This window comes from Zasmidium cellare (assembly GCF_010093935.1).
Source record: "Zasmidium cellare ATCC 36951 unplaced genomic scaffold M409scaffold_7, whole genome shotgun sequence".
Lineage (NCBI taxonomy): Eukaryota > Fungi > Ascomycota > Dothideomycetes > Mycosphaerellales > Mycosphaerellaceae > Zasmidium > Zasmidium cellare.
The window spans coordinates 472,145-489,830 of NW_022986951.1; the positions used below are offsets into that span (position 1 = coordinate 472,145).

At 52.7% G+C, this 17,686-nt stretch overlaps 10 protein-coding genes across 10 annotated transcripts; 5 read left to right on the forward strand and 5 right to left on the reverse strand.

Annotated features, from left to right (window-relative positions):
* Positions 1–1,241: 1,241 nt before the first annotated feature.
* M409DRAFT_51540 (uncharacterized protein) lies at positions 1,242–1,949 on the forward strand (the record flags this gene model as incomplete). The annotated part of the gene is made up of 1 exon (XM_033811833.1): positions 1,242–1,949. One exon carries the CDS (start codon positions 1,242–1,244, stop codon positions 1,947–1,949), a length of 708 nt encoding a protein of 235 aa, XP_033671398.1.
* Positions 1,950–2,242: 293 nt separating this feature from the next.
* Positions 2,243–2,644, reverse strand: M409DRAFT_51541 (uncharacterized protein; the record flags this gene model as incomplete). The annotated part of the gene is made up of 1 exon (XM_033811834.1): positions 2,243–2,644. One exon carries the CDS (start codon positions 2,642–2,644, stop codon positions 2,243–2,245), a length of 402 nt encoding a protein of 133 aa, XP_033671399.1.
* A 607-nt stretch (positions 2,645–3,251) lies between these two features.
* M409DRAFT_64222 (uncharacterized protein) lies at positions 3,252–4,421 on the forward strand (the record flags this gene model as incomplete). The annotated part of the gene is made up of 2 exons (XM_033815971.1): positions 3,252–3,591; positions 3,640–4,421. 2 exons carry the CDS (start codon positions 3,252–3,254, stop codon positions 4,419–4,421), a joined length of 1,122 nt encoding a protein of 373 aa, XP_033671400.1.
* Positions 4,422–5,202: 781 nt separating this feature from the next.
* M409DRAFT_19332 (glycoside hydrolase family 16 protein) lies at positions 5,203–6,376 on the forward strand (the record flags this gene model as incomplete). Its single annotated transcript, XM_033804886.1, has 2 exons — positions 5,203–5,888; positions 5,938–6,376. 2 exons carry the CDS (start codon positions 5,203–5,205, stop codon positions 6,374–6,376), a joined length of 1,125 nt encoding a protein of 374 aa, XP_033671401.1.
* Positions 6,377–6,564: 188 nt separating this feature from the next.
* Positions 6,565–7,647, reverse strand: M409DRAFT_51544 (uncharacterized protein; the record flags this gene model as incomplete). Its single annotated transcript, XM_033811835.1, has 1 exon — positions 6,565–7,647. The coding sequence occupies one exon, from the start codon at positions 7,645–7,647 to the stop codon at positions 6,565–6,567; it is 1,083 nt and encodes a 360-aa protein (XP_033671402.1).
* A 228-nt stretch (positions 7,648–7,875) lies between these two features.
* Positions 7,876–8,623, reverse strand: M409DRAFT_51545 (uncharacterized protein; the record flags this gene model as incomplete). The annotated part of the gene is made up of 2 exons (XM_033811836.1): positions 7,876–8,492; positions 8,551–8,623. The coding sequence occupies 2 exons, from the start codon at positions 8,621–8,623 to the stop codon at positions 7,876–7,878; spliced, it is 690 nt and encodes a 229-aa protein (XP_033671403.1).
* Positions 8,624–9,883: 1,260 nt separating this feature from the next.
* M409DRAFT_19335 (uncharacterized protein) lies at positions 9,884–10,259 on the reverse strand (the record flags this gene model as incomplete). The annotated part of the gene is made up of 3 exons (XM_033804887.1): positions 9,884–9,997; positions 10,056–10,155; positions 10,204–10,259. 3 exons carry the CDS (start codon positions 10,257–10,259, stop codon positions 9,884–9,886), a joined length of 270 nt encoding a protein of 89 aa, XP_033671404.1.
* Positions 10,260–10,850: 591 nt separating this feature from the next.
* On the forward strand, positions 10,851–11,730 carry M409DRAFT_35964 (uncharacterized protein; the record flags this gene model as incomplete). Its single annotated transcript, XM_033810479.1, has 4 exons — positions 10,851–10,920; positions 10,979–11,152; positions 11,203–11,402; positions 11,455–11,730. Coding segments are annotated over 4 exons (720 nt in total), but the record flags the coding sequence as incomplete, so codon positions are not given.
* Positions 11,731–11,798: 68 nt separating this feature from the next.
* Positions 11,799–14,585, reverse strand: M409DRAFT_64225 (uncharacterized protein; the record flags this gene model as incomplete). Its single annotated transcript, XM_033815972.1, has 3 exons — positions 11,799–13,220; positions 13,793–14,470; positions 14,517–14,585. 3 exons carry the CDS (start codon positions 14,583–14,585, stop codon positions 11,799–11,801), a joined length of 2,169 nt encoding a protein of 722 aa, XP_033671406.1.
* Positions 14,586–15,631: 1,046 nt separating this feature from the next.
* Positions 15,632–17,366, forward strand: M409DRAFT_64227 (uncharacterized protein; the record flags this gene model as incomplete). The annotated part of the gene is made up of 6 exons (XM_033815973.1): positions 15,632–15,961; positions 16,015–16,061; positions 16,112–16,255; positions 16,312–16,551; positions 16,602–16,651; positions 16,711–17,366. 6 exons carry the CDS (start codon positions 15,632–15,634, stop codon positions 17,364–17,366), a joined length of 1,467 nt encoding a protein of 488 aa, XP_033671407.1.
* Positions 17,367–17,686: the final 320 nt, after the last annotated feature.

Here is a 17,686-nt window from a genome sequence, read left to right on the forward strand (position 1 = left end):
GACACATTATATTAGGTGATGAGGAGAGAGATTAAGATCGCGACAAGGCGAAGAGGCCGTGACTCGTGAAAGAGCTAGCTAGAACTGAGAGAGAAGAGGAATGGATGATCTTACCACAGAACCGCAGCATGTGCTTCTACTTATCCTCACGTCCCAGGCTCACGATGGTCCGACCTCGCCGTGTCGCGTTATTCTTAGCGCCGAGCGAGATATCGTGATAGAGCTTCGACTTTCCAAATTTGCCCTCCCACATGCCCTGCATGGCGATGTGCGGCAGCGGATGCTGGGGGCGGGAAGAGGCTTCTGCCTGTCGTTTCCCCGGGATCTAGGGTATGGAGGTGTACTTTTTCAGGCGAGCCTTATCGCCCTCCGTGTCTTGTTAGAGCATGTGACAAAGATCAACACGTATAGGCAGGCATATCCAGACGAATGGTGGGGCTGCGCTGTTGGTTCATCTGGCGAGTGTGTCAATCCGGTATATCTTGCCGGAGATAACAACCGCGGTGGTGCATGGAAATGTGCTGCGACGGGTCCCTTTGGCTGTTCACGGCATTCGAAAGTTGGCAGGAGCCGTGCGATAGGATGGCGAAGCGTCCACCTGCTCCGATCTGTGTTTCGTGACCCCTCACGTCGAAATACACGCGGTTTGTACACGCCATCGCGCAGCCGTATCATTCGAGTGCCGGCATGACGGGAAATGTTGATTGGACATCGGCCTTGGCAGGCTGTGACAGCTATGGATGTCCCTGCTCGCCATATCCGTGCTCACTGTTGAGAACGACGCTCACGGGGATCTTCGACGCGACCAATGACACCCAACATGTCATAGCGGAAGGCGGGATTCTGGGTGATTTCACGGCGGTCGAGGTTATCGGGGTTGTCGCGTGGTTGGAGACGATGGCGGTGGTTGTTGGGGATGTTGGGCTTACGCGGCGGAAGGAAAGCGGTAGGGACGGGTTGAAGGGTGGTGGGTTCGGGGAAGTGTGAAGACGGAGAGAGGTGGGGAGAGTCGTCCAGACCAAGCGTGAGCGCAGGAAGAGAATGAGGAGAGGTGGGAGTCGAGGTAAGGGTACCAGAGCTTGGACCCTGCATTCTCCAGGCGAAGTGAGTGAAGTGTCCCAGGCAGGTAAAGCGAGCCGAGCAAGTCGAACAGCAACAGACGCGTTTTCCGCCAGCACATCCACCAGCACAGTCATGTGCAGCAACAACACCATGTGAGACTCCGCATCCGGCAGTTGACGATGCCTGGCGACGTGCAGCACACCATTGCCGACATCTCGCGCGCGCTGGCCGCCAAGCACATCCCCCCTACGCACGACTGGATGATCGCCTTTGCCCAGTCCATCCGTCCAAACACTCCCATCCAGGCTCTGCAACGGACGGCCGAATTCCGTCTGCTGGGCACCGATATCGTCACCTCCCTCCAGTCCTCGACTCAGTCTACCTTCCCTTCTGGGATTACCAACCCGAATGTCAAAGAACTGCGCATACCTGGGCCTGTACCCGTTCAGGTGCTGGATATCGAGGACATTGGGCGCAGCAGATGGAGTCAGGTCGAGGCTATAGAGATGGAGGAGCGAGGCGAGACGCGTAAAGGGCATGAAGTCATTCGTGTTGTGCAGGATGAAGAGGACAATTCAGATCCGAACCCTCCTCCAACCAACGCCAACTCGCCCTCTGGACCGCATAAGATCCTTCTTCAGGACGCCAAGGGCAACAAGGTCTACGCATTTGAGCTGGAGACAGTCAATGGGGTCGATGTGTCTATGGCGATTGGGTCGAAGCTGGTCCTGAAGGACTTCCTCGTTGCTCGCGGCGTCATCATGTTGACCGCTCGCGGCACCACAGTCTTGGGCGGCAAATTGGATGCTTGGGACAAGAAGTGGAGGGAGGATAGGAAGAAGGTTCTGAAGGAGAAGGCGGGCTGGTCCGAGAACCCGGCTGCGTAGAGCAAAGTGCCATTTTCCAAGAGCATACCGAAAGACTGCAACACAGGTCAAGAACGCCCAAATGAACCGTAAGTGGGCTTCCTCATATACTTTGAAGTGACGTCTCTGATCATACGCAGCGTATAGACCGCATGCGAGTTCGAAGTGGCCATTTCTTCTGAGGCTGGTCATTTCGCAAGTGCTCGTCGTGCTCAGCAAAGCTTGCGCGAGATTGTACAGCTCTCCTCTACAGCATGCTGTTTGGAGGTGCTGGGACATCGATTTCGTGTCAATTCTGCTTGCAGTTGCGGCTTTCATGGAAAGTATGCAGGCGCGCTCTCCCTCCTCTTCATTTCTTTCTTCTCTTTCCTCTTGTCTAACCATCTCTTCACAGCGCCCTTCTTCTTCACCTCGCTCTGTTCTTCATTCGTGGCGACTCGATACGACGGAGGTCCAACAGGCGCATCGTACTGCCCACCGTACTGATCGGCAGCCTGGCTCTGACTTCGCGCATATGGCATCGGTCCACCGTTCGCCATCGACTTCATCCCACCCAGACCATGCACCGAGAAGGTACCTCCCTCGCCCGGCCGAATGTATTGCTTGTCTTCAGCCCACTCTTTGAGTGATTCTAATCGCTCCTCCGGGCTCATCTCATGTACGTACTTGTACATGCGTGGCGCTGTGCCGTTCGAGGTCGATGGAGACGTCGCCATTTTAGACGCTATCGGTGCTTCGAGACGGTCGTGATGTGCGCCAAGTGGGCTAGGCGCGATCCCACCTGTCCGCCCCCAAACGAGCTTTCGAACTCGTGGGGATGAGATCACAAATAATGACGATCCGCCAAGGACACAGCTGTTGGGACCTCCAGCAACACCTCTTTCGAGTGATGGGATAACGAGGAGGACTTCGCTTAATTCACCTAGTGAGATCTCGACAAAGCACGAATTCAGCGCTGATGATGCATCTTCGTTCAGCGATCGAGAGAGGCAAGTCGTTCATGCTGGAGTGGAGACACGGACAGCATCCTTCAGCCTCAACGGAATCCCGACGTCAGGATCGCTGCTGGCACACCGAAGACGGTCTACCACCCGAACCACGTGGTGTTCATTTGCTTTATCAACTGGACAGCGTCTCTGAGTGGCCATCCCGCCATTGCGTGTGCCCAGGATCTATTCGAGAGGCCATCGACGCCGTCCTCGCCTAACAAGTTGTCGGTTGTACTGCAGCAGGTCCAAAGCTTAAGACAGGCAAGCTATATCTTCGCTGCTTGGTCCATTGTGTGAAGACTTGGTAGGTCGCTAGCACATTCTGTTTGCAATCATGCGTTTCTCAATCACCGCCGCTGTAACAGCAGCACTCGCTCTTTCGTCGCAGTCGTTTGCCCTCAACATCCTCCTGGGCAACGACGATGGTTTCGCTGCCGCCAACGTTCGCGAGACATATCGTCTCTTGAAGCAGGAGGGCCACAATGTCGTTCTCGTTGCATCTGCCGACAACCAGTCTGGCATGGGAGGTCGAGCTGTCTTCACCAACAACGCTTCGCTTGTTGTCAACTCGGAGTACAACATCATCCCTGCCGGTTCCCCTTCAATCGGCACCGATCCAAACGACCACAGCATCTGGTACTACAACGGCACTCCTGCAGCTTGTGCCTTTGTCGGTTCGTACAACATGATCAAAAGACTCGTCAAATACTGATACATTGCAGGCCTCGACTATGTAATTCCCAACTTTACCAATTTCTCCCACCCCGATCTGGTCATTGCTGGCCCCAACTTCGGCACGAACTTGGGTCCTTTCCTTTACACTCTCAGCGGTACAGCGGGCTACACATACGCATCCGTTGGCCGTGGATACCCAGCTATCGCCTTCTCGGGTGGTAACTCTGAGCAACGTTCCTATCAGTGGATCAACCAAACCACCGCAAGTGGACACCCCGACCCTGCAACCATCCAAGCCCAGCTCGCACTTAAGGTCGTCAACGCCTTGATCAAGAGCACCCCGCCAGGCGAGCGCCTTCTACCTCTGGGATACGGCCTCGCGGTCAACACTCCATTCATCACATCCCTCACCAACGACACCTGCATCAACCCACCCTTCGTCCAGACCCGACTGACTGGCGGCGCGGACTACGACATTGCAGCTTACAACGCCACCTCTAGAACTTTCACCTACCAGAACATCGTCCCTCCTGGCGGCAACACTTGCATCAACGGCGACTGCTCGCTCCCAGGCGAGACGAATGTTGTCAACACCGGCTGCCAGGGCAGTATCAGTGTCTTCACCGTCGACTATGATGCACCTCTTGGTAAGGCTCAGACCGATGTTCGCTCGCGACTGACGACTGTCGCGCCATACAACGGCACTGGCAGTGGCAATGGAAGTGGACCTCACTGGGGACCTCCTGGTGGATGGGGACCGCCTGGGAGCTGGGGCCCTGGAGGCTTCCCACCGAGGCATCATTGGAGTGCCAGATGGAACTTGGAGTAGAGAATGCTAGAATTGAAGGTTGAGGTCTTCCTCGAAACGTATGACAAGGATACATGATCCATAGACGATACACGACACGATTCACGATACCTCGCATCTACTGTTCTTGATGTCCATCTGAAGGCAGCAGAGCATCCTGTCGATGCCACTTGTCAATCCACTCAATCACTCCATGGCTGCGGTTTGATGAGATCTCGTATTCTGTGCAAAAACCATCACTTGCTAGAGGTGGTGATCCTTGACTAGCATCAGTGGAGCAGTTGATGATCGACTGGGACTTTTCAAGAAGTAGTACATCTCGTCAAGCGAACATGATGTTGGCGAAGCTGGCGAATCCAGGTTCGATGCGTATAAGGCTTGATGCGAAATAACGAATTGATGTGGATGTGGAAGATGTTTTGGTGAAGGTGTGTGAGAAGGTCACACTGCTTCTGGTTCCTGCATTTGAGATTAGCCGTGATAGCTGAAGCCAATGGGAGAGCTCGGTCGGCATCGAGGCCATCGCGCGAGCTTAGCGCGCCGCCTCCCCTGTGTCCTCCCGTTGCGCCAGGAGTATCGTGTTGTACAACACCTCCTCCTCCACCGCCGTTGCGAGTGCCTTTGCTGCCTTTTGCATTGTTTCGTCGTTTCGCGCAGTCACTCATTCCCCCCATAACCACCTTACCTCAGTCAGTCCTTACTGCAGAGTCGGCTGGCCGGCCCTGTGAATCAATCGATCAATCAATCAACCATACCTACTTAATTCACTATCTGCAAACGCCACCGAGACCAAGACGCAGCCATGTTTCGCAGCACACTCCTCCCCCTCGCCCTCCTCGCCGTAGGCGCTTGGGCTCAAACCTCGACCGACTGCAATCCCCTCAACTCGACATGTCCCTCGGATCCAGCCCTGGGCACCACCTTCGACAGCCCATTCAACAAGTCCACGACCGAATTCAACCCGACCTTCTGGAACATCACTGCGGGAACCGATCTCATCACTTTCGGCGACGATGGCGCCTCAATGCCCCTCACGAAGAAGGGCGATACGGTCACAGTCAAGTCCAACTTCTACATCTTCTGGGGCACCGTGGAGATTATAATGAAGGCAGCGGCGGGCACTGGAATCATCAGCACGGTGATCCTGCTGTCCGATGATCTGGACGAGATCGATTGGGAGATCATGGGCGGAAACAGCAGCACGGTCGAGAACAACTACTACGGCTGGGGCAATACTTCCCAGTTCAACTCTGAATATCCCGCGCTTGATGGTGCACAGTCGGACTACCACAACTATACGATTAATTGGACCAAAGACAAGATTCAGTGGATTCTGAACAATAATACTGTGAGGGAGGCTTCATACGACTCTCCCGGAAACTATCCCCAGACCCCAGCTCGAGTGCAGTTTGGCGTGTGGTGCGGTGGGTGTTCTGAAAGCGAAGGTACCCGACAATGGGCTGGCGGTGATACCAACTTCGACCAAGCGTGAGTATCTATTCACAAACCAAATGATGTCCTCCTAACATGTTTGTAGCCCCTTCACCATGTACGTCAAGTCCATTCGCATCACCGATGGCACCACCAATTCGAGCTCGTACAGCTACGGCGACAACACCGGCTCCTACGAAAGCATCAAAGTCGAAGAAGGCGAATCCGAAGCATACAAAGCCATCAACAAACTGTCGACTACCCAAAAAGTCGAACAGAAATGGAGCGGCCTCTCAACGGGCGCGAAGATCGGCATCGCAGTTGGCGTGCTGGGAGGCTTCGCCATCGCCCTGATCGCCTTCGCATTCTACTTTGTGAACCAGAGGAAGAAGGGCCGTGCTGAAGCCGCCGCGCATGAGAAAGAGTGGGAGGCGCAGAACAACGAGTTGATGGAGTACCGGTCTATGATGGCCAAGGGCAACTTTGCCGTGAGTCGGCAGAGTGTCATGATGGACGTCAAGGCCATGGAAGGCCACAGGTTTTAGAAAGATCCCGCATATCGACAGAGGTGTTTTTGGCTGCGTTGCTGGCTGGCTGGCGCGAGTGCGGCTTTGCTTGTCTGTTAGGGTGACGTGCATCATGATACCATTTGTTTTATTCATTCATTTCCCTTGTCCTTCCTTTCTCAATTGAGAGCGTACTTCGTCTAGTCTCCAGGAATGCGGGAAATGGGTCAGAATACTTGGAAGGCGAGTCTGTGGACCTGATTTCGACGCCCTCGCAGTGGTTGCTGATGGCCCTGACAAGAGCTGGCTCGCGCTGAAATGGTATGCTGGCCCTCTGGGAGACGAAGTGTGACCTCAAACCTCTGCCACTCGAACTCTTTCCGTGGGATAACTGAAGCCGGAACCCAACCCCCAGCTTCATCAACATCGACCTCCACCCTCTCGACACCATCACCGCTCCAAGCCCACCCCCAAACCCTCACCTCCGGACCTCGTACCACAACATCTGGCTCCGGACTGACGATCATAGAACTCGGCTCAACCTCCCACACCGGCCTCATCTTCCCACTCTCATCCCCCGGAACCAACTCATTATAAAAAGTCGTCGTGAACGGCCCCGGCGACCTCCCCTTCCTCGCCGCCAACGAACAGAGCCACTTGACACTGTTCGTCCCAAACCACCCGGGCACCACAAGTCGCACCGGCCCACCTCGCCGCACATCCAGAGGCTGTCCGTTGATTTCGTACGCGACGAGGACTTCATCCTGAAAGGCCTTGCTGAGCGGGAGGTCTTTCTGATACCGATCTGCTTCAACGGAGGCAAAAGTCCCAGAGTCCAGCCCATCCGACCAGATGAAATCCGCTTCCGGTAGAGGTTCCGCCATCGCTAATAACTTCGCCAACTGCACGCCCGTCCACGTAACATTCCCGACGCGCCTCACAAACTCCGTAGGCGGTTTCAGGGGACTGCCATAACACTCATGAAACGCCGTGATCTTCGTCGACGGCAAGGCTTTCAGTTCAGTCAAGGACAGGGTGTAGGGGTGCGAGACGAGGCCGTGGATCTCGAGACGCCAGAGGTTGTGGTCGATTATGGCGGCGCCCATGTGGATTGTTTGGAAGAGGGAGGTGTCCGGGGTTATGAAGGTGGTGAGGTTGTGCGGGGGTGGGGGTGGGCGGAAGTGGAAGCCTGGGGTTGTTTTGATGAGGGAGGGGTGTTTGGGGTTGTTGTCTGGTGATGTTTTCTCCATCGTCGCTTGGAGTTGGTGTTTGTGTTGTTTCTTGTCGAGGAGCTTTTGGAGGTCTGGCATGATGCCCCTCTTCTTACGCTACGAGCTCTTCCTTTGAACCGTAAGCTCAACCTCCTTTCCATATCGAAGATACGCCTCACGACGTATCAGCTGGCGTGTGAGTCTCAAGTACAGCAGTCTCGCACTTGAATCTTCATCTATGCATTCTTTCTCTCCATCGCCGCATCTATCATTCGCCCTGTATCATCTACTCACCGCAATCTAATCGCAAGTAAAAGAAGAACCCCCTCACAACTTCCCATTCCCAAACACCAAATCCGCCTCACTCGAACTCGGCGCATACCCACCCGCCGCCGCCGCATTCTCCTCCTGGACGAGAAAACACTCCTCCGTCTGCACGTACTTCGGATCAAACACAAACTCCCTCACCTCAGCATTCTTCCACATGTACGTACTCTCACCGCCCTCGTTTCCCGTGATGGACCTCAAGATATCTCCATGCGCCACCAGAACGATGTTCTTCTCGGGCCTCTCTCGCAGAAACTGACGAACCCACTTCGCCCGCTCGCCTTTCGACTCGGGCGCCCAGAAACCTTTCTTGCTGGTCCACTCGGGTTTCAGGCGGGAGAAGTCGAAGCCAGCGAATTCAGTGTTGGTTTTGAGGATTTCTTTGGAAGAGCCTGTGTCGCAGGGGAAGGCGTTGCATTCCTGGGCTTCAGGGAGGCAAATCACATTCTGGATCCCGAGGCGCTCGACGGCCGGGGCCCAGCCGAGTTTGGTTGTTTGGAGAGTTCGTTTGAGGGGCGAGGAGACGACCAGGTCGATTTTGGAGTGGATCTTTTCCAGCTGGGGTGCGAGGGAAGCGGCTTGTTTCTTGCCTAGTGGGGTGAGAGGCGCGTCGGGGACTGTGGTAGAAGATCAGTATTGGATATGGCGGTGTCTAGGTTTGACATGTGATCTTACTGCTGTAGTCCAGGTCGACGTTGTGCTCTGCTTGAGCGTGTCGGGTGAGGAAGATGCGGGAATTGGGCGCCATGTTGACGAAGGTTGAGTCGGAGCGGGAATTTTGCGCTCGTCGTGGAGAAGAGCAGTGGTGAAGTCTTGTCAATATCTCTCACTTCTGGAATGACTGGAATGAAGTCTTTTCCACCGGGACTCGGACTTCTTCAGGTCGTTGAGTCGGAACTTCTTGGCACGATGCGCTCATCGCTGCTTTCGGTAGAATGTTCTACCGAAGATCCTGCAGCGTTTGGGTGAAGCTCGTAGTTGTTGTTTGCCATCAACAAAGACTTCTCAAGACAGTCTTTCATCAAGCCATGTCATCCCTTATGAGGCTACCGAACTATGCAGCAGACACATATGCTTTGCCATGCAAGTCTAGGTGTAGCAATCGATCTAGATCTGCACAAAATGATGTCGTGGAAGGAAGAATTGAGTGAAATGTCTATACCCAGAAACCACACAACTGACCAATTCGACCATGAAATCGAGTCATAGAATCACAAAGAAGCGCTCGCAGGGCCCATCCCAATCGCCAAAAGCAGCCAGGCCAACACATATCACGACTCTAGCTCAGGCAGTCGTCCAAATCGCAAAGGTCAACAGCGAGATTGCTTCGATATCAAGCCAGCTACGACGCCTGGATGTAGACAGTGACAGCTCTCCATCAGCAAGATCTGCCAGCGATCAAGGTGAACATCTGACTGACGACATCCTGGACTCAAAAGCTATATCCGCACTCCTGGACGCGTGTGAGCTCGATAGTCAGGACTGCAAAGCTGGAGATCAAGACAAGAAGCAGAGAATTCAGTGTCCAGCGGAGCTTCAAGAACGACTGCGGAAGCTGCAACGACTACCTCGACTTGGCCGGCTTGTGAGGGTTATCTTGCTGCAGCAGTATCCGCTGAGTTGGGAGCGTTTGCTGCAGTCTTGAGGAGAGGATCGAGATCAGCCAGGAGAACGACTGCTCAGGCTATTCGATCGTGTGTGACCTTCTGCGAGTTCCTTCTATGTGCAAGATGGCCGTAGACATGCATCACGCCGGTACACACTTGGCAACGGCAGTGGGAATGACGGACGAAGGCATAACTCGTTGAAGGGTCTAAGACATGGTCACATCTGTGTCAACAGGGTGTGTCGTATGAGATGGAACTGGGCAACTTTTGGCCAATGGCCAGGGGACGGCAAGATGGGATTCGAGGCTGATGTTTCTTGGTGAGGAAAGCTCGTCGACAGTGCAACGTTTCCTTGCTCTGGCCGGCATTGTCTCTCTTCTCGTCTTTATCCTTTATTTCCTCTACAACAAGCCGATCGTAATGTCTCCCTTCACTCTTGCAGTCAAGTGGATCTCGACTTCGAGGTCCAGCTCAATGTTGATTCTCAAGCTGTTCTTCTTCTCGCCATCAGAGACCTAAGACTCCAACATCAGCTGACAGCCAAAAAGACAGAAATTGAATTGCAGAAGTTACCGTGTTGCCGCCGGCGCCAGGGGCACTTGGCTTCCTCTTTCCAGTGACATCGTTCAAAGCTGGATCAACTTGGGACAGAGCTCCAGTTGGATTGCTGCCCCTACCAATGGTCAGACCAATGCTGCAAAGCGGACGAGAGGCTGCTCACAGTCCACCAAGACCAGGAGTTCCCGTCGAAGTCTGATCTTTCTCTTTGCTTGCCATTTTGTGAGCTTTTGGTGTCAGAGGGATAGTCCAGTACTCCACTGCCTTCGCTTGGAGATGATGGAAGTGGACAGGTGGGACTGCGAGAAGATATGAGGCAAACAGGTTGCGCACACTTGCAGCTTTGAACGCAGCTCCAAGCACCCACGGGTACACATGACGAATAGCGCACCGATCCATCCGCTTGCCGTGCATCACCAGAACCGCTCGATCAGTCGCAAGCACCCAATCAAGTTCTTCATGATGTGAGGAAGCGGGCAGCTCTCCCAAACTTGCACTGAACAGAACAGAGAGTGCCGCAACACTACTGCAGCCTCCTCAGTCGAGACGCCGATCGTAGACGGAAAGGGGAATTACACAAGCTTCAACCGCCCTGGCAACATCGACGGATTCTTGGGCTAATGCACAAATTCTCCGACGCATGAACTAAGCTCGGCTTCGTGAGAGCTCGGTGAGCTATTACATCAGTTGCCGACAGCTGGGTGAAGAGCTTTGCAAAGGACTCAAAGCTAATATTTGACTGCTTGGAACGGTGATGGTCTGCTACGTTATTTTCCTCTATGAACATCACGAACTGACCATGAGCAATAGGTGCTGGGCATCCTCACAGCTGTCGCAGCATGTCCTGCGATCATTGGGACCACTGAGGCAGTGAGACATGGTAAGGAGTCGGCAACAATGGTCTGCCAACACGAATCGCTCATACCTTCGCCACTTAGGCCAACGTCAAAATGCACGCGAAGAACACCGCGGCCGCAAGAGTCACTTGGTGGTCTCGTTGCTGAATCGAAGTGCATACAGCCAACGTTTCGACGGAGCACCGATTGTACTCAAAGATAACAAGCTGTGGATTGACACGACTGGCGTCAGCAGGCGAATGGAGCTACACCCATGTACATGCCATGCATTCTCGCGACAAGACTTCAATACTGATTGTGAACAGTCACCGGCTACTTCCTCCCGTACCCAGGCGATATGGAGAAGATTTGGCGCGACGCAGGCTACCACAAAGGCGAGGGTATGGTCACGACAATCTCAGATGACCCGCCCTTCCTGAACTGGGTATACGTGGATCGTCAGACACATGAAGTCAAGTACGGCATCAGAGATGAAGCGCAACCTCATGTTGTAGGACCTTGGGATGTCAGTCTGCCAGAATTAAATTCCCAGGCGATCCCAGCTGATACGCTTGCAGGTGACCAAGTACGATCGACGACTCACATGTGAGGGATGGGAAGGCTTCGTTGCTGTGGAGGAAGAGGATGGCTGCCCTCTATGGGCACTTTACTTCGATCGAGAAGACGATGGTCTGCAAAGCGAGGAGAGAGTGGGTACACAAAGGTTGCGGATGCTCGCTTTGGAGGTTTGGAGAAGAGAGCTGAGAGCAGATCGTGAGACTGCGGTTGAGAATAGGTTGGAACGTATCAGAGCTCGCGAGGAGAAGTCTTCGGAAGAGACTACTGTGTCGTGATCGCGAGATGCCCAGCAGGAGACTTCAATTGCATGGAGCTATTTTGTCCTCACAAGACCCTTCAAAATTCAGCACTCAAACATCTTCAACGTCGACACGTTGAGTCGACTCCATCTTCGCCCTTCTCGAACGCAATTGAGGAACTGCATAGGCCAGTAAATGTGATACAGCGCTAGCAATGGCAACGGATCATCAAGCCGGTACGTTCCATCTCTCCAAAAGAACAAATGCGACCAGAATACGGGTACATGGCGCAGACACTCGACGACTGAGATTCTCAACAACAGCAGTCGCGCCAGTGGAAGAAGTAGACTCTCGACAAGATCATGTCCTATCCAGTAGTACTTCTTCGGACTTTTCGGGTACACGACGGTGGGCGTGCTCGCATCCTTAGCCAGAAGGCTGAGATACGCAGCAACCATGTCCTGGTCATCGCTGAAGAGGACGACCGCCGTGTGAGCTCTCGGATTACATTCGATCGGATAAAGCACGATTTGTTCGGGATCTTGTTGATTCGTATCCTCCACCAGAAAGTCGAACGATAGATGTCCCGTAAAGCCGTCTCCATACTTCGCCGCAAAGCGCTGAGTGAAACGCAGCATGGCGAGATTCAGTGGAGAGCCTTCTGGTAGTGCTTCGTAATGCATGAGGAGCTCTGAGGATGGGCAGCTTGCGAAGACTTTCACTTTGCCATTTATGACAACCGCATGGGTGCAGAACTCTTCCCCCTTGACGAACTGCTGCAAGATCCATGCCTGTTTCTCGGAGATTTGTAGTTGATTAATGTGTTTGACCGTTTCCTCCCAAGGTGCCTTGGGAAGTAGTGTCATATCCCCCCTGGCGGCATCGTCCATTCCAATGGGTTTCATGATGTACTTCCGACCAGAAGGGGCTTTTCGAAGAGCATCCTGCACCTGTTGGTGATTCGTAATTGTGTGCGTCTCCGGGACGTTCAAACCAAATGCTCGAACCTTGTCGATGAAGGTGTGCTTCTCGTGCAGCGTCCGAGTCGTCGCGATATCGAATTGAATCGCCTTGCAGTCTGTTCTGTTTTCGATGATCTCCTTCGCTCCACCATCTTCGACCGCGGATGCAACCCCTGAACAGCTGACCCAGAGGTCGATCTGTTCGTTTTGAATGATATCCAGCAGTCCTTGAATGTACGGCGCAGATCCGTGCTTTGCTGTCGGCTTCTCGAGTCGATGGAATCTTGCAAGTGAATTTGAGAACCTTCCTGGCGATAAAGCTCCATCTGGCTCAAAGTCTGCCCCAATGACCCTGTGACCTGCTTGTTGGAATGATCGAGCGAGTGTCAAACCTTTTGACATGCCCACTCCGGTCACAAGAACATTCTTCCCAGATGATGATCTCAAGCTCTTTATGTTCCGCCCGCTCAAAAGACCCAGCAACTTGTTAGCGGCCAGGCTGAGCAGAACTATGACCAAAGTGATGGGCAAAAAGGCCACGCTCAAGAATATTAATGTAACATTCTGCAGAACGTGAGCTGTGCGAGACGAAGTTGCATCCAGCATTTTCAACAACATGTTCCTCCAAATGCGACCGCCCGTCACTTGCCTTGAATCCAAAAGACTAACTCCAGGATGTCACATGCTCAAAGTTCATCTTTACATTCAAGAGAGTTTCATGCTGGCGACTGTCACTACGAGCACGTGACGTCGAAACGACCCCGACTAAAGTGGAGCTCAATGACGCTTACATGCAAGAGTGCAGAACTTGGCGCGGTCTTCGCCTTTCTGGGGCGCCGAAACTATGTCTGTACGGTCGCAAAGCCTCTTCAGATTGTACACGAAATTCTGGAGATGCTATAGTACGAGATACGTTACAATCTTATCATTCACTTGAACGGGTGAGGTTGGTGCTCATAATCCGCTAGGCTCGATGCGGCAGTCAAGCGGCCAATGACAAGCGATATAGCGAATCAGGCTGTCGACGACGGTGAGCCTCACGACTTGGTGGCTTCGCCAGTACACCTCGATATTCCAACTGCGTCCTGCTCCCAGTCAATAGGGGCTCAGAGGCCGCACTGTAATTTTCGACTCACCTTCTCGCCGCTTGGCTCAAAGCCTTCCACTAACCTGCTCTCATAGATCAGATCTGGGTTTCCTCGCTTCCTCTCATCCTCCTCCCGATTGAAGGCTGGTCTTCTCTCTTGCACACTTGCAGTCATATAACTCCAATATTCAGGTTGCCCAGGGTACACACAGTTGTCAGCAGTAACTAGGGTTCCTGGAGACACGAGCCCGAGCCTCTCGCAGAGCTTGATATCCCTCTCAAACTCGATATGATCGATGAACAGCATATCGACATGTTCGAGATTCTTCTCGCGGTGAAGCCTCTCCAGTGATGCACCGCTATCTCCGACGATGACTTCGACGACGTCGTCCAGCCCGGCAAGCCTTACCAAGGCCATGATAACAGCTGCGAACTCGGGACTGCTTTCGAGGGTGAAGTACCGCTTGCCGCCCAATCTTTTGAATACGTCCCCGAATAGTATGGAAGAGTAGCCAACATATCCTCCCAGCTCCACCATGGTTTGCGGCTTTTGTTCTTGAATAAGCTCTGTAATGATCTTGCCTTTGTACTGCCCTACGTTCATCAGATAATTCTTCGATCGCGCATATTCATCGATGGCTGCCAGTACTGCAGATGGCGAATTCCTGACATGTTCGGCTCGATCGTAGACGAAGTGCAAAAGTTCGATTTCTCTACCATCGTCAAACTACTCAATCAGCTTGAGGCTATAAAAGTCTCTCTAATGGACTAACATATGTATTCCCTTTCTTCTGATAGCCTTGCTCTGCATCAAATGCACTCGACGAATTCGTCTCTGCCATGATTGAAATCAAATCAATGCCAAAAATACGATCTTTGCTTCACACCGGCCCTCTTATGAGACACTGTTTTCAAACACAAACACAACAATTTGGTACCCCTCACCAAATAATACATCACCATACAGCTCCAACCAATCGCAGCGATTCCCCTTGCAGCTTCGTGAACCTCTCGCATGTCAGATCTCGGTAATCTGGGCCTGGGGCAAAGCGTTGGTGGGGTGATATTGCAAGATGCGGAGAAAGCCTTTTCGTCATGCAGATTCGATGACAGCTGCTTGATGCGTATATGTTGCAAGAGGTCTCCACAATAGTTCAGATGTGCGTTCCATGTTCGTGATTTTGGTTACTGCCAAGTTGAAGAAAACCAACTTACGGTGGACTCTCGTGCGCGTGGAGATATTCACCGCGCCATTCACACAAAGCCTGATCGGTGCCAGTGATTTCGTGATACCCCTCCAGCACTCGGCCACAACACATGCGGGAGCTTCTCCGAGATCAACAAAACTCAATCTAGAAATTTATGCGCTAGGATCTTGCAGATGAGCACTAGACCCCTCGCAACGTGGACTCGGCACGTTCAGGATCTGTCACCTTCCAATCGTCCAGTCAGATATGGATACTGCTTACCATGCCGGCCATCTGCCGACGGGTGTAATACATCATCACCCCTCGATCTCGTGCATCGCGGAGCAGATCTAACCCTGTATCTGGCAAGGTTCCAAGCCATTGCGTGATTTTTTCGAGAACGATCTTGATCAAGAAGAGCACGACGAGCTGCACGAGTGAACGTTCCTGTCGGTCTGAGGAGGATTGATGTCTGCAGACGCCAATCAACCACGCCAGGTGGTGGAACTCTTGGGTCCCGAATGCTCTTGTGTTGGTCGGCCAAGAGGGATGCGGTGGTCGCGTCACGATTCGCGTCCTCCAGCGAGGGCGTATTTATGGGTACCTCGTTACCTCTCTTTTGTTGACGAGCCCTGTCAACAGAGTACCTTGCCTTATCTCTTGAAGTTCAATTCCTTGGTTCTGTCAGCAATACCGCAATCATGTCTGATATGAAAGCATCCGTGGCACCTAGTGCCGACGGTTTCCATGTTGAGGGTTACGAGAAGATCGAGTACGACTTCACCTTCATTGACGGAGTCTTCGACAAGAACAACAACGGCCTTGCAGATTGCTACAGACGATGGGGAAGATGTCTTGCGATCATGGATATGAACATCTTCAATCTCTATGGAGCAGAGATGCAGCAGTACTTTGAGCATCACAACATCGAGCTCGACGTTCACAAGACTATGATTGGCGAGAAGGCCAAGAGCATAGAGACTTTTCTGTCAATCGTGGACTCCATGAACAAGTTTGGCATCTACAGAAAGGTAAAGACCAATTCCACGGTTCAAAGATTCTCAATAGCTTACGATATCCTCAGGAGCCAGTCCTCGTGATTGGAGGCGGACTGGTCACAGACGTTGCTGGGTAAGGCAGTTCAATGATCAATTGAGAAACGAATAAGCTAACTTCTGCAGCTTCGCATGTGCGGCATACCGAAGGAACACTAACTACATCCGTATCCCTACCACCGTGATCGGTCTCATCGACGCTTCGGTGTCGATCAAGGTCGCAGTGAACTACGGCAATTACAAGAACCGCCTGGGAGCTTACCATGCCCCGTAAGTTGCTGCCCATATCAATATTTAGGGAGATTGCTAAGAGTTCGATTGCCCAGAATCCGCACTTTCCTCGATTTTGGTTTCCTTCGCACCCTGCCAGAAGCTCAAATAAGAAATGGTTTTGCAGAGCTCATCAAGATCAGCTCTTGTGCCGACCTGAAGACATTCGATGCCCTTGACAAGTACTGCGAAGAGATCATTAGCACCGCGTTTGGTCGTACAGACAATGCCTCTCCTGAAGTCCGCAAGGCTTCTGATATTTTGGAGAGGGACAGCATTCATGAGATGCTGAAGCTGTAGGTGTGAACTGATGGCTGGTTTCGAGCGTTTCTAATCAATCTCACAGTGAGACGCCTAATTTGCATGAGATTGGTCTTGATCGAGTGATCGCCTATGGTGAGTACATCCTCCATGAAACAAAGGAAGATGACAAAACTAATGTGTTCTTCTCCCAGGCCACACCTGGTCGCCACTCCACGAACTCGTCCCCGAAGTTCCCCTCCGCCATGGTCACGCAATCTCCATCGACATGGCCTACTCCGCCACCCTCGCCCACATGCGCGGCAACCTCCCCGACACCGACTACAAGCGCATCCTCAACCTCTTCTCCCGTGCAGGTCTCTCCATGGACCACCACCAATTCAACGAAGAAATCCTCCAGAAGGGCACCAAAGCCATCCTGCGAACACGAGACGGCAAGCTTCGGGCGGCCATCCCAAGCCCGTTGGGCAAATGTGTCTTCCTGAACGATGTGACTCAGGATGAGCTTAATCAGGCACTGAGGAAACATAAGGAGGTTATGAAGAGCTTTCCTCGCCAGGGCGATGGTATCGAGGCGTTCGTTGATGCTTCCGATACCGGCTACACCATGAACCAGGTGCCCGTTGAGCATGCCAACGGTGTCAGCGAGAAGCTGAAGAAGCTGAAGGTACTTAACGATGATACCAGCATGAATGGTGCGAATGGTCATGCCAATGGTGTGGAGACGAACGGTAATGCTGTCAAGGATGCGAAGTACCACGCTTCAAGACCAGAAGGTGTTGATGGGACTCAGGGCCAGCCAAACGGCCACATTGTGAATGGGAACGGCCACACCAATGGTGTTCACTAGAGTCAGTGCGTTGCATTTTAGTCGATCGATAGAGCTGTGAGCTTGGCTCCAGCGAAAAAGCATCTTGGCACGGTTCCTCGAGTGAATGAACTTTGCAGCTTCAGTGTTCATCTCGAAATGTGTCTCTAATCCCACTCTATTCTCCCAAAATGTCAGTAGTATTGCTCTCAGTCAACCCGAGTAGTCTGTGTCATACCTCTGTTCTATGATGTCACTCTCAAAATCGTAATGTGTGGGATCTTCTTTCTGCATCTCTCCCTCGTCCAAGCCTTCGCTCCTACATCTATTCAACCACACCTACACATGCATCCCCTCACCAT